The sequence below is a fragment of the Trichomycterus rosablanca genome, chromosome 21 (genome assembly GCF_030014385.1).
Source record: "Trichomycterus rosablanca isolate fTriRos1 chromosome 21, fTriRos1.hap1, whole genome shotgun sequence".
Classification (NCBI taxonomy): domain Eukaryota; kingdom Metazoa; phylum Chordata; class Actinopteri; order Siluriformes; family Trichomycteridae; genus Trichomycterus; species Trichomycterus rosablanca.
The window spans coordinates 6111398-6124736 of record NC_086008.1 but is presented as its reverse complement, the minus strand read 5'-3'; the positions used below and the strand labels follow the sequence as shown (position 1 = coordinate 6124736).

General features: G+C 38.9%; 1 protein-coding gene across 1 annotated transcript in view; it reads left to right on the top strand.

Moving 5' to 3' along the window:
- Window positions 1-13339, top strand: part of cacna1ba (calcium channel, voltage-dependent, N type, alpha 1B subunit, a) — a 122807-nt gene that overhangs the window by 98371 nt on the left and 11097 nt on the right. The window contains exons 35-40 of the mRNA XM_063017845.1: window positions 732-797; window positions 886-977; window positions 3051-3201; window positions 3937-4064; window positions 8071-8167; window positions 12211-12316. Coding sequence (XP_062873915.1) covers window positions 732-797; window positions 886-977; window positions 3051-3201; window positions 3937-4064; window positions 8071-8167; window positions 12211-12316 — 640 coding nt within the window. The remainder of the gene's footprint in view (window positions 1-731; window positions 798-885; window positions 978-3050; window positions 3202-3936; window positions 4065-8070; window positions 8168-12210; window positions 12317-13339) is intronic.

Sequence of the window (13339 nt, the reverse complement as noted above, 5' to 3'; positions counted from 1 at the left end):
AATCCCAAAGAGAAAGTCAGGGATGCCCTTCTTGATATACCCCTCCTTTTTATCCAGGTCTGGGAAAAATACTGACAAAGACACCTCCCAATGGCAAGCCTGTTCAGCTATTCGGACATTTAGACATAGCCAATAATGTCTGTGTAGACAACAAAAAGAACACATAACCCCCTTACCAACAGTGATGAGGGGAAAGATTTAAACTCAGCTTCACAGGTCTATGCTGCTGTGCTGCATCTACACATAAATTCCTTCACTACATAAAACAAAGCAGTGATCCCAGCAATACCAATACTGCTTTTTGGACTGTCCACATAATAATTAATAAAAATGTTTACAGAATGTACAGTAAATAGTAAAATTGCTGATCTCTGGAGCTTGTGAGTTTGAACCTGTCTACACGGACAATGATTGGCTGGTCTGAGCAAGAGAGGGGATAAAGGGGATCGATGCGTGACTCTCCATGCATGATATGGATCCCCAAATAAGCCCACCTTGTGCAGGTGTAAAGGAGCCATAAACTGTTTTACATTTACTGGAGGGTTCTATTTCAAATCTGTAACAAATGTCAAAGTGTACCCAAAGCAAAAGGTTGAAAAAAGTTCCAGACAAATAGTTCAGGTTAAATTCTGAATAATAAACAGCAAAGATTTCATTTTCTTTTTGAAATACGTAATAAACATAATATGCTAAAATGATTATTAAAAATTATTAAATTGGTTCTTTTGCAGGCTCTGCCCTACGTTTGCCTTTTAATCGCCATGCTGTTTTTCATTTATGCCATAATAGGAATGCAGGTCAGTGCACTAATGAACGCTTATAAATAATACAATACCTGTTTCCTCGATTTTCATGCTTCACTCTGAATTTGCTTGTCTGTTTCAGGTTTTTGGAAACATTGCACTGACTGAAGACAGCGCTATCAATCACCACAATAACTTCCGTACATTCTTCCAAGCCCTCATGCTGCTCTTCAGGTTATTGAACACATTTAACACACGTCTGAAGCGTTACCGCTAGGATCAATTTATGCTGTGACATTGTGGCACGTAGCTCTTGTTAGTTCTCTTTTATTGCTACAGCCATTATTGCATAACTTTAATCAGATTCAATGTTCACTGCACCCATAAAGTACCCAGATCTAGGCCTCACAGGAGAGCGATGTGTGCTGGACTCCAATTAAAAACATATTTTATTTCTCACACTACCTCCCCCAGCACTGTGATCTCCTGCTGCCATAGCATCTGTATAATGTAGCCTAAACGTAATGTTACATACATAGTACCATAACACTATCCTGTGTTTGCATTCTGTGCCAGGATGTAGTCCCTGGAAGCAATATTTAGGTTTGTTGACGTTGCCATACGCAATGTGACCAGCATCTTGTGGACACCAATTTTAAACTCACCGTTCACCTACTTTTCACAAAGCATGAAGGCTGGCCATGGGGTGTCCAAACGTTTGCAAAAGAGCTTTTTCTAAACACCAGCAGAAGTATATTTTTTGAGTCGTCCAAGATAGTAATCACAAAATATGTTACACGTTCCTCTCCAATATTCAGATACGCTCAAATAGCCCCCCAACATTGTGATATAAAAATGAAACATAAACACAGTCCACATACTAGCTTTGTTTAGGATCTATCAGTGTTCCAGTTAGTTGTTAAGGCAGGCATGTTTTAGAATGGCAGAAAACCCAGGTAGAAAAGGTATTTGTATGGCATTGGACTTATTTGCACTTTTTTTGTCACATCTGTTTCTGAGTGGTCTGATGCTACCTCACTAATATTTGACTGTGCAGACAGTGGTGGTCTGTCTGTGTTATCCCACTGTTAAGCTTGTTCTGCCCACATGAAAGTGGTGTGTGTATCTGTTTCAGTACCATGTTTGTTCCCTGCTTGCTCTCGCTTGAGGCATGCTAAGCTAAACATGTTACCACACCTCCTACCGTCAGTTTTTTCCCCTTAATCCTTTGCGCATTTGCCGCTCATAAAAACAAAATGTAGTCTGAGGTGCCACCTGGTGGATTGATGTGGCACTGTGGAAGGAACCGCTTGTATTTTACATTTTACATTACATTTACATTTTCAGCATTTAGCAGACGCTTTTATTCAAAGCGACTTACAGTTGTGACAGTATACAATCTAAGCAATTGAGGGTTAAGGGTCTTGATCAAGGGCACAACAGCTTGAATCAACCTTTTGATTACTAGTTCAGTACTTTAACCACTAATCTACAACTGCCCTATTGCCCTATTATTTTATTTTACTTATTAATTTTAAATAACACTGCTGGGATTTAAAACCCAGATCCTCGGATCTAAGCAGTTGTGGGTTACCCAAGCACTATCATTCAATAAAATATCAATTCCTCGTTCTTTTTCTTACACCCCCCTCCAGGTGCCCCTAGGTGTTAGTGATTAAGTAGGTAAAGATATGCATACCCTACACATACCCTGAGTGTTTTTCATTTTTTATTATTTTTTATTTATTTACCTTTTTCACAAGACTAAAGTATGTCCGTGGGAATTTGTGCCCATTCAGTCAAAAGAGCAATTGTATTGCTGGGCACTGATGTTGGTCTCGATTGATGTTCCAGTTCATTCCAAAGCTGTTCACTGAAGCTGAGGTCAGGGCTCTGTGCAGGACGCTGGACTTTCTTTAAATTGAGCTTTTATTCATTTCTTTATAGAGCTTGTTTTGTGCACAGGGGTATACGCATGCTGGAACTGGAAAGGGCCCTCCCTAAACTATTTTTGCCAAGTTGGAAGCATAGAATTTTCATTATATAATTAAAGTATAACAGCTATTAGCCATTGTTGTGGCTGTGGTTTACATATGACATGACCCAGTATTTACCTGGTAGCTGTATTTGACCTATGCCCGATAAACTGCACCGTCAGTTGATCTGGCATTTTTAGTTTTGGTTGCTTTCTCACAAAATACCTAGATACCGGTCAGTAGTGTGAAGAAACACTCAGCTAAATGTGCATGTGTGGAAGGAGCTGGACTGTACTAATGAAGATGTGTTTGTGTGTTGTGTGTCCCTCAGGAGCGCTACAGGAGAAGCCTGGCATGAGATCATGCTGTCGTGTCTGAGTCACCAGCCGTGCGATGAACTCTCGGGGACGCAGGGAAAAGAATGTGGCAGCGACTTCGCCTACTTTTACTTTGTCTCCTTCATTTTCCTCTGCTCCTTTCTGGTCAGTGCTCTTGATCGCCTTGGTTTGTTGTTGTTTTCTTGACTTTCTGAGACTCTGTGTGCTTGATTGTACTGCGCAAGCAACATACTAATAATATCTCAAAATAGTTGGAAATCATTGTGGGGGAAAGGCATTACACAATGGGATTGATTTTCTTTTCTCATAGCATGTATAGCATATTTTTATTCTCTAGAGAGAACTGAAAATTAGTCCCAGTAAGTCTGATCATTTTTAAAATCAGAACTATTTTCTTGACATTTTTTAGATTCTTTCTCATGAGCAACAGCTGAGTTACAAAGTTATTTATTTGTTTATTTCATTTTCATCAACCACTTTATCCTGCTAACTAATCAAAGGCGTCAAGCACTTTAGTTTAGTTTACCTACTTAATCACTCACACCTAGGGGAACCTAGGGAAAGGTGTAAGAAAAAGAACTTAAGGAAACTCATGTAGATATGGGGAAACCATACAAAACACCTCACAGACAGTATTAGAACCCAGTATGAGAACAGGCAGGTGAGAACCCAGGTCCCCAGGCTCTATATGCAGCTTTACCACTTTACCAGCTGTACCACACTGCTGATTGTTTTTATACTGGTTTTAAAATCAACTAAACTAAATTAGGTTTGATGTCAGCATTAGGCTCCTGCATGTGGAATGGGAATCTGGAAAAAGAAATAATGTGCAAGAAACTGTGATTTTGACCTGCTATGTCCTTTTTCTTCTTTCTGTAGATGCTAAATTTGTTTGTGGCTGTAATCATGGATAATTTCGAGTACCTGACGCGGGACTCCTCCATCCTGGGTCCACATCACCTAGACGAGTTCATCCGTGTGTGGGCTGAGTACGACCCGGCTGCCTGGTATGTTCCATTTACCAGAATCCCATGTGAGCTGGGATCTGCTTTCTTATAATATGTATTAAGATAGTGAGGGTCCATCCTTGTGATCTTAAAAGCCTGTATTGCCCTCAGATGTTCCTGTCTTGTATCTTTTCTGTGGGATATGTGAAGAATCTTTTCCCTCTGAGTATCTAAGCTCAGATGATGCACAGTTTTCTTCTTCTGGCCACTTATGAGACTGAAGTGCCCGTATACAGTGCCTTGCAAAAGTATTCAGCCCCCTTGAACTTTTCAACCTTTTGCCACATTTCAGGCTTCAAACATAACGATATGAAATTGTAATTTTTTGTGAAGAATCAACAACAAGTGGGACACAATCGTGAAGTGGAACGAAATGTATTGGATATTTTAAACTTTTTTTAGAAATAAAAAACTGAAAAGTGGGGCGTGCAATATTATTCAGCCCCCTTGCGTTAATACTTTGTAGCGCCACCTTTTGCTGCGATTACAGCTGCAAGTCGCTTGGGGTATGTCTCTATCAGTTTTGCACATCGAGAGACAGAAATTTTTGCCCATTCTTCCTTGCAAAACAGCTCGAGCTCAGTGAGGTTGGATGGAGAGCGTTTGTGAACAGCAGTTTTCAGCTCTTTCCACAGATTCTCGATGGGATTCAGGTCTGGACTTTGACTTGGCCATTCTAACACCTGGATACGTTTATTTGTGAACCATTCCATTGTAGATTTTGCTTTATGTTTTGGATCATTGTCTTGTTGGAAGATAAATCTCCGTCCCAGTCTCAGGTCTTTTGCAGACTGCAACAGGTTTTCTTCCAGAATGGTCCTGTATTTGGCTCCATCCATCTTCCCATCAATTTTAACCATCTTCCCTGTCCCTGCTGAAGAAAAGCAGGCCCAAACCATGATGCTGCCACCACCATGTTTGACAGTGGGGATGGTGTGTTCAGGGTGATGAGCTGTGTTGCTTTTACGCCAAACATAACGTTTTGCATTGTGGCCAAAAAGTTCGATTTTGGTTTCATCTGACCAGAGCACCTTCTTCCACATGTTTGGTGTGTCTCCCAGGTGACTTTTTATAGATATCTTTGAGAAATGGCTTTCTTCTTGCCACTCTTCCATAAAGGCCAGATTTGTGCAGTGTACGACTGATTGTGTCCTATGGACAGAGTCTCCCACCTCAGCTGTAGATCTCTGCAGTTCATTCAGAGTGATCATGGGCCTCTTGGCTGCATCTCTGATCAGTCTTCTCCTTGTTTGAGCTGAAAGTTTAGAGGGACGGCCGGGTCTTGGTAGATTTGCAAAGGTCTGATACTCCTTCCATTTCAATATGATCGCTTGCACAGTGCTCCTTGAGATGTTTAAAGCTTGGGAAATCTTTTTGTATCCAAATCCAGCTTTAAACTTCTCCACAACAGTATCTCGGACCTGCCTGGTGTGTTCCTTGGTCTTCATGATGCTCTCTGCGCTTTAAACAGAACTCTGAGACTGTCACAGAGCAGGTGCATTTATACGGAGACTTGATTACACACAGGTGGATTCTATTTATCACCATCAGTCATTTAGGTCAACATTGGATCATTCAGAGATCCTCACTGAACTTCTGGAGTGAGTTTGCTGCACTGAAAGTAAAGGGGCTGAATAATATTGCACGCCCCACTTTTTAGTTTTTTATTTCTAAAAAAAGTTTAAAATATCCAATAAATTTCGTTCCACTTCACGATTGTGTCCCACTTGTTGTTGATTCTTTACAAAAAATTACAATTTCATATCGTTATGTTTGAAGCCTGAAATGTGGCGAAAGGTTGAAAAGTTCAAGGGGGCTGAATACTTTTGCAAGGCACTGTATGTCCAGTACTGTTACTGATATAACTCTAAGCTTGCCTTACATCTGTGTCATGTCTTGCTTGTTTCTCTGCAGCGGACGGATTTCCTATAAGGATATGTACAATTTGTTGCGCATTATCTCACCCCCTCTTGGCTTAGGGAAGAACTGCCCTAATTGGGTAGCATACAAGGTTTGCAACCCCAGAAAACTTCCTCCACTTTTGCGTGCTCTGTGCAACAACGCCCAGAGACCTGAACTGAATGGCTGTGCACTAAATGACTTGCCTATACATGAGCACTTGCCCTTCCAGACTTGACTTGGCTTTGGTTAATGATGCTGACAAGAAAACAAAGCTTTCAAAGCCACTAAATGATCCACACTGAATATTTATTAGACTGATTATGATATTGTAGGCTTTATAAATGAATAGCAACAAAGTACTGGACTAATACTCTGGTCAGAGGTGGGTAGCAACATGTGACATAAACTCCAGTATGAACTGTATTTGTAGGAGCATTAAATCTCTTACTGATTAAAATTTGGACAGAGAAAATTTGATGTTTACCTGTTTTGGTAATGCAAAGCACATACATACTGATTTGTTCAGAATTATATTTCTAATTCTAGTTTTTGCTTGATTAATGTGGCTGCGTTTGTGCCCAGCCATCAGGCAAAATAAGCTTTGGGTTACATTTATTTTCAATCTATGGCACCGAGGTGCAGTTACTAGAGTGAATGTATGTATTTTCATGGCTTTCCTCTTAGGTACATTTGTGTCCTTTCCTCTCACAAAATAATACCAATATTTGGACTGGCTGCTCTAAATTGTCCCAATGAAGTGAATAAGTGAGTGTCAGTATATTCAGCCCTGTGATGGTTTGGCATCGTGTCCAGGCTGTATTTCTGACTTGTGCCAGTGTTTCTGGGTGGTGCCGGACACACTACAAAGCCGATCGGGACAAAATCAGTTAGAGAAAATAAATAAATGGGAACAATGTTTTGATTTCATCCCTGTTATTGCTGCCGGTTCTGAAATGTGAACTTGTGAACAATGAATCAGACGCACTGCAACCCTGACCAGACTATAATAAAAATTTGTAACAAAAACAAGAAATAAATTTGTATTTCATATGCCATTTAAAGCTGCTTAAACGGTGCAGCAGTAATTTACACTAGCCCAAAGGTTCAAGACCTTAGAGGTGCTATTTACCGGTCGGGCATCTACATGCAGACATGATTGGTTATGTCTGAGGAAGGGAGATGGCCAGGGCCCCACAATGGATTGGTGTCCTGTCTGGGGTGTGTTACTACATTGTGCTGGAGAAACCAGACCCACAGTGACCCTGACCAGAATAAAGCGATGACATAACTTGACAATGAAATGAAACTAAATTTACATTTTTATTTTACCCTTACCATGTTGCTATTGTTACCACTTGTAATGAGACAGTAAAGCTTGTACTAAAACAAAATCAAATGTAAATGTGCACACTTCAACTCAGACGTGACTGAAATTAGAGATAAAAAATCAAATAATAAAAAAACACAGATGTTTATTTTTGCTTCGTCTTGATGCTTCTTGACGTATAAGTGCTGTAACTACGATACCCACCTCTGATTACAGTATATATCACAAATACTTTATGAATAAGTTGTATGATGTTATATGTATGCTATATCTACAATACTGAGCTAAACCAGAACACACTGGACCACCAATTCAGTGTTGAAGCTGATATTACAGCTGAAAAAGCTGATTGGAAAGCGGCTGGCACTGAAACCTTTGTTTTCAAGCACTAAAAGAGGAAGTGTGACCTGATGTCTCTTAGCATGCACAAGCAGACATCATTCAAACAATGCAGCCATTCTGTCACTGATCATACCATGTGCACCTCTGCTCCATTCCATCTCAACCATTAGGAATCAATCCTCTCTTCTCTGACCTCTATGATCCATCGTTCACCCCGCCCGGGGCGAGGATGGCATCCTTGTTCATGACACCCTTGGAAATCAAAATAACAAAGATTTCTGGTTTTGTTTGTCTTCTTGTTTATCTTTAATATTTTGTGGGGTTTTTTTTCATTTCATGTTCTCGTTCATGTTCATGTTTTTTTCAATTCCCGTCTCTCTAACTTCCCATCCTTGTCTCTTATTTTGGGTTTGTCGCATTCTCGATTCTGTGAAGTGGCCGTATCAAGTACCGCGATATGTATGAGATGCTGCTCCACATGTCCCCACCTTTAGGTTTGGGGAAGAAATGTCCACCACGAATCGCCTACAAGGTAGCCCGACTTCTCCTCCCCCGCACCCTTTGTCCTGTCTTCTCATTGGCTTACCCTTCAGCCAGCCTGTGTGCTCTGCAGTCTCTCCTGCCCTTTTTCCCTGTTTTTACTTTGTGCAGCTCTCTGATCTTTTCTTTTCTTATTGTGGACCACTGTGTCTCACTTCCACTTCAGCATTTTTAACACACTGACTGTCTACTGCGTCTGTAGTGAAGTACAGAGAGTTTAAGTTCATACCGAGATGTTTATTCAAACTTTACTAACTAGAGACGTCTAAGAGCAGTTATTACATTCAGTCTATAACCATTAAAACACAACTGTATAACTATAGTCATTTTAATTGTTCAAAATGTTTGTTTTTAAATCTTTTCGTATGTATATATTTTGATTATGTAATTATCTATAAGTAGATTTTTAGTGGTACATTCTTTGAATTTATTAATTATGTAAAAAAAAATGGGCAATGAACAGTAAGCGTGGTCACTAAAAACACTTGACAGTATCTTGTTTTGTCCCCGTTGGGTTACTCTTGACGACCTACTGATCACCTTTACATTGTCCATTTAACTGCTTATGTAATGGCTATAATAATAGTAGTAATAATAATAATAAATTAATGACTATAATAATGATAAAGCAATAGCTATAATAATAATAATAATAATAATAATAATAAAGTAATGGCTTTAATAATAATAGTAATAATAATATTGATGAAGTAATGGCTATAATAATAATAACAATAATGAAGTAATGGCTATAATAATAATAAAGTAATGGCTATAATAATAATAATAATAATGATAACAATAATGAAGTAATGGCTATAATAATAATAACTATAGTATTAATAATAATATTAATAATAATAATACTAATAATAACTATAACAATAGTAATAATAATAATAAAAGAAATGACTATAATAATAATAATGGTAATAGTAATATAATGATGCTTATAGTCTTGGCTCAGGCGCTCTGCATTTCACCACACTACGACCTTTAGGCAAGCAGAAAAAAGAATTGTTGTTACTTGTATTCACACCCACGGTATAGATGAAGTAGATAAAGTGGATTATAAAATGCTGGAGTATCCCTGTACTGATAGCATTATAGCTCAGGGTTTTGTTTCGGTCTGTTTTACTTGTTACTGTTAACATTTGATCACATGGGCTGTTATTCTGCATTGTTTGCACACAATATAAGCAAATCAAACAGAAAACATCCATTTTACCTTCTGCTTTTGATTTTTTTTTTATGAACCACCATTCCCTATGAAGCTCGGCCTTTTTGGTGTTTGACTGTAACTGGTTTAGACATTTCAGACATTCGAGCATAACAGGTGTGGTCCTTCTTATTAGTTGCCCAAAATTTTGCTCAATTTTTTTATTAATTAGTGTACTTTTAGAATAGTCTTTGTTTCTAAGTGCCACTTGTGTGTACAAGTGTTTTGTATGTTGCTTTGAACTAAAAAAAACTTTTACTCTCTCTCTTCCTTTTAACTCGCTCTTTCTCTTGCTTGCATGCCCATCCAACACATCCACCGCTCTTTCGTCTTTTTTCTCTTATTATGATTTTTATTTGCAGTTATCTCCATTGCTGTATGCTGTTAATCAGGGGAGCTCAACTCTTCACAGCCAGCCGTGCTAAAACACATTATAATATTACTTACTCTGTCACAGGGATGGGCCAAATCCTCTCAAATGTATTGTGATACAGAACACAAGGTGCTTTAAAGGTGCACTGAAAAAGCTATCAGGACCGCACAGGAACACAGAAATGTTAAATTAATGTGATCAAAGCAAGTGTTTTATAGAACTGAGATTTGAATAAAAGAATGACTGAGTAACTGGGGGGCAATAAAGGTCAATAAAATATTGTTCCCTAAATACATTGCATTGTTAAACACAATGAGCTGTGTTGTTACTCAAAAGCTCTTTGTGTACATTTTTGTTTAAATCTTTTGTTTAAGATTTTTTAGTGTGAGAAGCAGTTAAAAGCAGTGAGGCAAATGATTTTTCACATTACTGTCTTACCAGTACTGGCAGATTTGCTTAACTAAAATTTCTATGTACTAAATTCATATTAGTTTTGTCTCTCATTTCTTTTTAGACATAACTGAATTGTTTCATGTCATTACTAGTCCAGACAGACTGTCTATCTGACAATCCATAGTGTTTTCCATTGCGGTCAAATATTGAAAATATTGACATTTTTAGTAAAACACACTAGCACACCAGAGCTGACATTTCGAACTCGTCGGTTCGAAACTCAATTCTACCATCCGGCTGGGCTGGGCAGCTACATGAACAACGATTGGCTGTTGTCCATACAGGGTGGGAGTCAAATAGGGACCTCATAACTGATGCAATTACAACCTCTGCTGGTTGTGGGCGCCTGCACAGAGTTGAGGTATAATGCATTGATCAGAGAGTGGCTCTCCATACACAAGGCTGATCTGCATATGAACTCGCCTCGGGCAGGTAAAAGGATGCAGTCGGCTACTGCACATGTGTGTCAGTCTTGGCTCTCCTCAACCAAGGTGGAGGTCAACATCCATAGAGAGGAAGTGTAATGCAGTCAGGTAAGTGGATACGACTAGATTGGGAGAAAAAGTTTTGGAAATCCTGCTCATCCCTGTATGTTTAATAAAACACCACAGATTAAAGATTGAACTAATCTGGCTGACACTTTATGCTTCAGTACCGTTCTGAAAGAATTCTACATGTTTAAATTACATACACGATCTGTTGTGGCTCTGGCAGTGTGCATTGTTGATGGATTAGCCGGCGGCAGAGTGGAGCTCCTGTGATCTCTAAAGCTTCTCATGGTTATGCTTTCATGCTTCTTCTTACTCTTGTCAGAGTCTCTCTCTCTCACCGACGCACTCTGGTTGCAGACTGTAGTTTATAGAAGTGAATGTGAACATTTTATTAATACTGTCATGTCTCTGTGTTGGTACTGTGCTTTTAGACAAAACATTTTGTGTGTTTCAGATTGAGAGCACTGATTATCTACAGGTTTAAAGTCTACTGTGTCCACTAATAAGGACCATAATGGTGTAAATTATACATATGGTGTGTTTAAAGTACCCCTGGATTAAATAACAGATTATCAGATTAATATCAGATTCTTATTCTAGCCAAGTTGCTATTACTATATCATACGTATTATATATTAGCTCAGTTTGTGTTCTCCTGAAATATTTTTCACAATTCTAATCTTTCTTGGTGTGGTATGTAAAGTATTAGAGGAGCAGGTCACCCACACCACAGCACTGAGGCGCCAGGTGCATCCCCGTACCTGCCATGTTTGAAAAATGAACCCAATTTCCAGGACGCTTAACCAAGGTAAAACAATAAAAAGCCACAAACAAAAAGGACAATGGTAAAATAAATGAGGTGGCCAAAATAACAGAAACAAACAAGGTATTAAGACAAAGACACAAAACATACAGAGCTGAGTTTCCAGGAAAAAGATAAAGAGATAAAGATGCCAACATCAGCGTATGTGACTCAAGCCCATTATTATGATTTCCAGAGAAAGGCAGGTTGCCAGCATCTCTGTGGGGAGGAAACCATGACTAAATAGAGGCACCTTCACCTGGAGTGAATTAATGCTCAATGAGGCAATAGATTATCGCTTAAAAGAACTATTACAGTGAATCATCTGCACTTCCATGCCCCCTGCCGGCCGTAATGGCTGGGCAGATGGGCATGATTTTCTAACTCACGCCCCCTGCCAATCTTTACAGCAGTTGGACTGGTTTAACAGACTTGCTAAATTCAGACCAGAAGAAATACTCAACAATTAACAGCTTAACCCAGGTTCTTGTTTATGGTTTAAACATAAATGTTTATGGGTACTTTAAACCATCTCATTAAACTTCCAAAGAGTTTGTAACAAAAGAAAAAACTTGATTAAGACTCTCACAAGCACACAGATAGCTTTGGACTGAAGGCATCTTGCAGGCTTGGGTTTGCTTCATCTGAGTCGTTGCAGAATGATTCTTAGGCTAACGATTTTCATGACTCCCTTCAGCGCCTGGTGAAAATGAACATGCCCATCGCTGATGACACCTCAGTACATTTCACCTCTACGCTTATGGCTCTGATCCGCACCGCTTTGGAGATCAAGCTGGCCTCAGGTCAGTCATGCATTTTCCAGTCTTTCTTTTGATATATTTAATTTTATATTACTATATATGCACTGATGTTAGATCGGAAGGTCTGGCTTACTAACAGTGTTCCAGCTCCTCTGGTGTTCAATACGGTTGAGGTCAGGGTTCTGTGCAGGCCTCTGGAAATCCTCTACACTCCATTTTTCAAATCATGTCTTATTGAACCTTGCTTTGTATGCAGAAGAGCATACAGTTTTTTTTAAATGTCTTTCTATGCTGTAACATTAATATTATATTTCATCTGAACTGAGAGGTCCAGCTCAAACCCTGAACACAGTACAGAGCTTCATTCTCTCTACTGTTACCACTATGTATTCCAGTAGGTGGAATCTGTCGAACCCAGATTTGTCCAACAGTTTTCCAGATAGTAAAGTGTGATTCAGCATTTCCACTGGGAGTCCACTGGGGCCCTGATTTACAACACTTCAGCTGATTCTCAGCATTATACATAGTATTTTAGTCAGCTGTTTGGCATAGAATGTTCTTTAATAGACCAAAATAGCTTGAATAATTCAACCTTAAATATATGCACAAGTAGTTTGTTTTAATGCTAAGGATACCACTTCTGTCAACAATGTCTCTTGGAAAAACTGTAGCTGCTCACCCTCATAAAATATTTAAGGACTGTAATTAGAAATGAATTGAAATACTATAAAGATCCTAAAATGATGGATTACTTTAATGTCCCACTAGCAAATACATTATGAACTAATAGAGTAATATTGATATTACTTCATGTAGCATCAGTGGCTGTGCAATTTTATCACCTAGTATCAATCAAATTCAGAGGAAGACAGGCAGGTGATAATGGTAGAAGTTGGCAAATATATGCTTATAAATTACAAAACTGACTAGTTGTTACATTCTTTAACATTGTACAACTGTAGGGCAGTTTTAGCCTAGTGGTTAAGGTACTGAACTAGTAACCGAAAGGTCACTGGTTCAAGCCCCACCACTGTCAGATTGCAACTGTTGGGCCCTTGAGCAAGG